A 1044-nucleotide genomic window follows, 5' to 3' on the forward strand; every position below is an offset into this window, starting at 1 on the left:
CCCCCCCCCCCCCCCCGCCCCTGCTCACCACTTGCAGCAGAGCCAGGTATCCGGCGCCCACGTTGTCAAAGTTGACCTTGACCTTGGTCCAGTAGTAGAGCGAGGTGTCGTTGAGCGCCTCGCACTCGGACTTGTTGTTGATGAAGGAGGACTCGAAGACGTGGCCCGTGCGGTTCACGCAGCGGCCGAACTTGCCGGCGAACAGGTTGACCCCCATGATGCTGAAGATGAGCCAGAAGATGAGGCAGACCAGCAGCACGTTCATGATGGAGGGGATGGCCCCGATCAGAGCGTTCACCACCACCTGCAGCGGCACACACACACACACACACACACACACACACACACACACACAGATACACACACACACACACACACACAGATACACACACACACACACACAACACGCACACACACAGAAACAAACACAAACAACACGGCGTCACACACGGACACACACACACGCGCAGATACACACAAGCAGATACACGGACACACACACACACGCACGCACACACACACAAACACAGCGTCACAAACACACGCGGGCATACACACACACACACACACACACATACAAACACAGATACACACACTCACAAACACGCACGCACACACACACACACACATGTACGCACATACACAAACACACACAGATACATACACTCACACACACACACACACACGCAGATACACAGATGCACACACACAAACACACACACTCACACACACAAACACAAACACACGCAGATACACAGATTCACACACACACAAACACAGACACACACACGCACACAAACACACACACACAAAGCATGATAACTTTAGTCTGTTTCTTTACAGAAAACAGAAATTAACTCATTAACTCAGTTGCGGATTAGGTTTAAAGGGCCCTGTAATAATCATTAGTAATGAAAACACATGTATGTGAAAGGAGAATGTGTGTATGTGAAAGTGAAAACACAAGTATGTGAAAGGAGAATGTGTGTATGTGAAAGTGAAAACACATGTATGTGAAAGGAGAATGTGTGTATGTGAAAGTGA

General features: G+C 49.1%; 1 protein-coding gene across 1 annotated transcript in view; it reads right to left on the reverse strand.

The window, feature by feature from the left end:
- Positions 1-1044, reverse strand: part of LOC117938304 (sodium channel protein type 2 subunit alpha-like) — an 81520-nt gene that overhangs the window by 19259 nt on the left and 61217 nt on the right. Inside the window, exon 18 of the mRNA XM_034862825.1 lies at positions 29-304. Within this exon, the coding sequence (XP_034718716.1) occupies positions 29-304 (276 nt within the window). The remainder of the gene's footprint in view (positions 1-28; positions 305-1044) is intronic.

Source organism: Etheostoma cragini, chromosome 22, assembly GCF_013103735.1.
Source record: "Etheostoma cragini isolate CJK2018 chromosome 22, CSU_Ecrag_1.0, whole genome shotgun sequence".
NCBI classification, from domain to species: Eukaryota; Metazoa; Chordata; class Actinopteri; order Perciformes; family Percidae; genus Etheostoma; species Etheostoma cragini.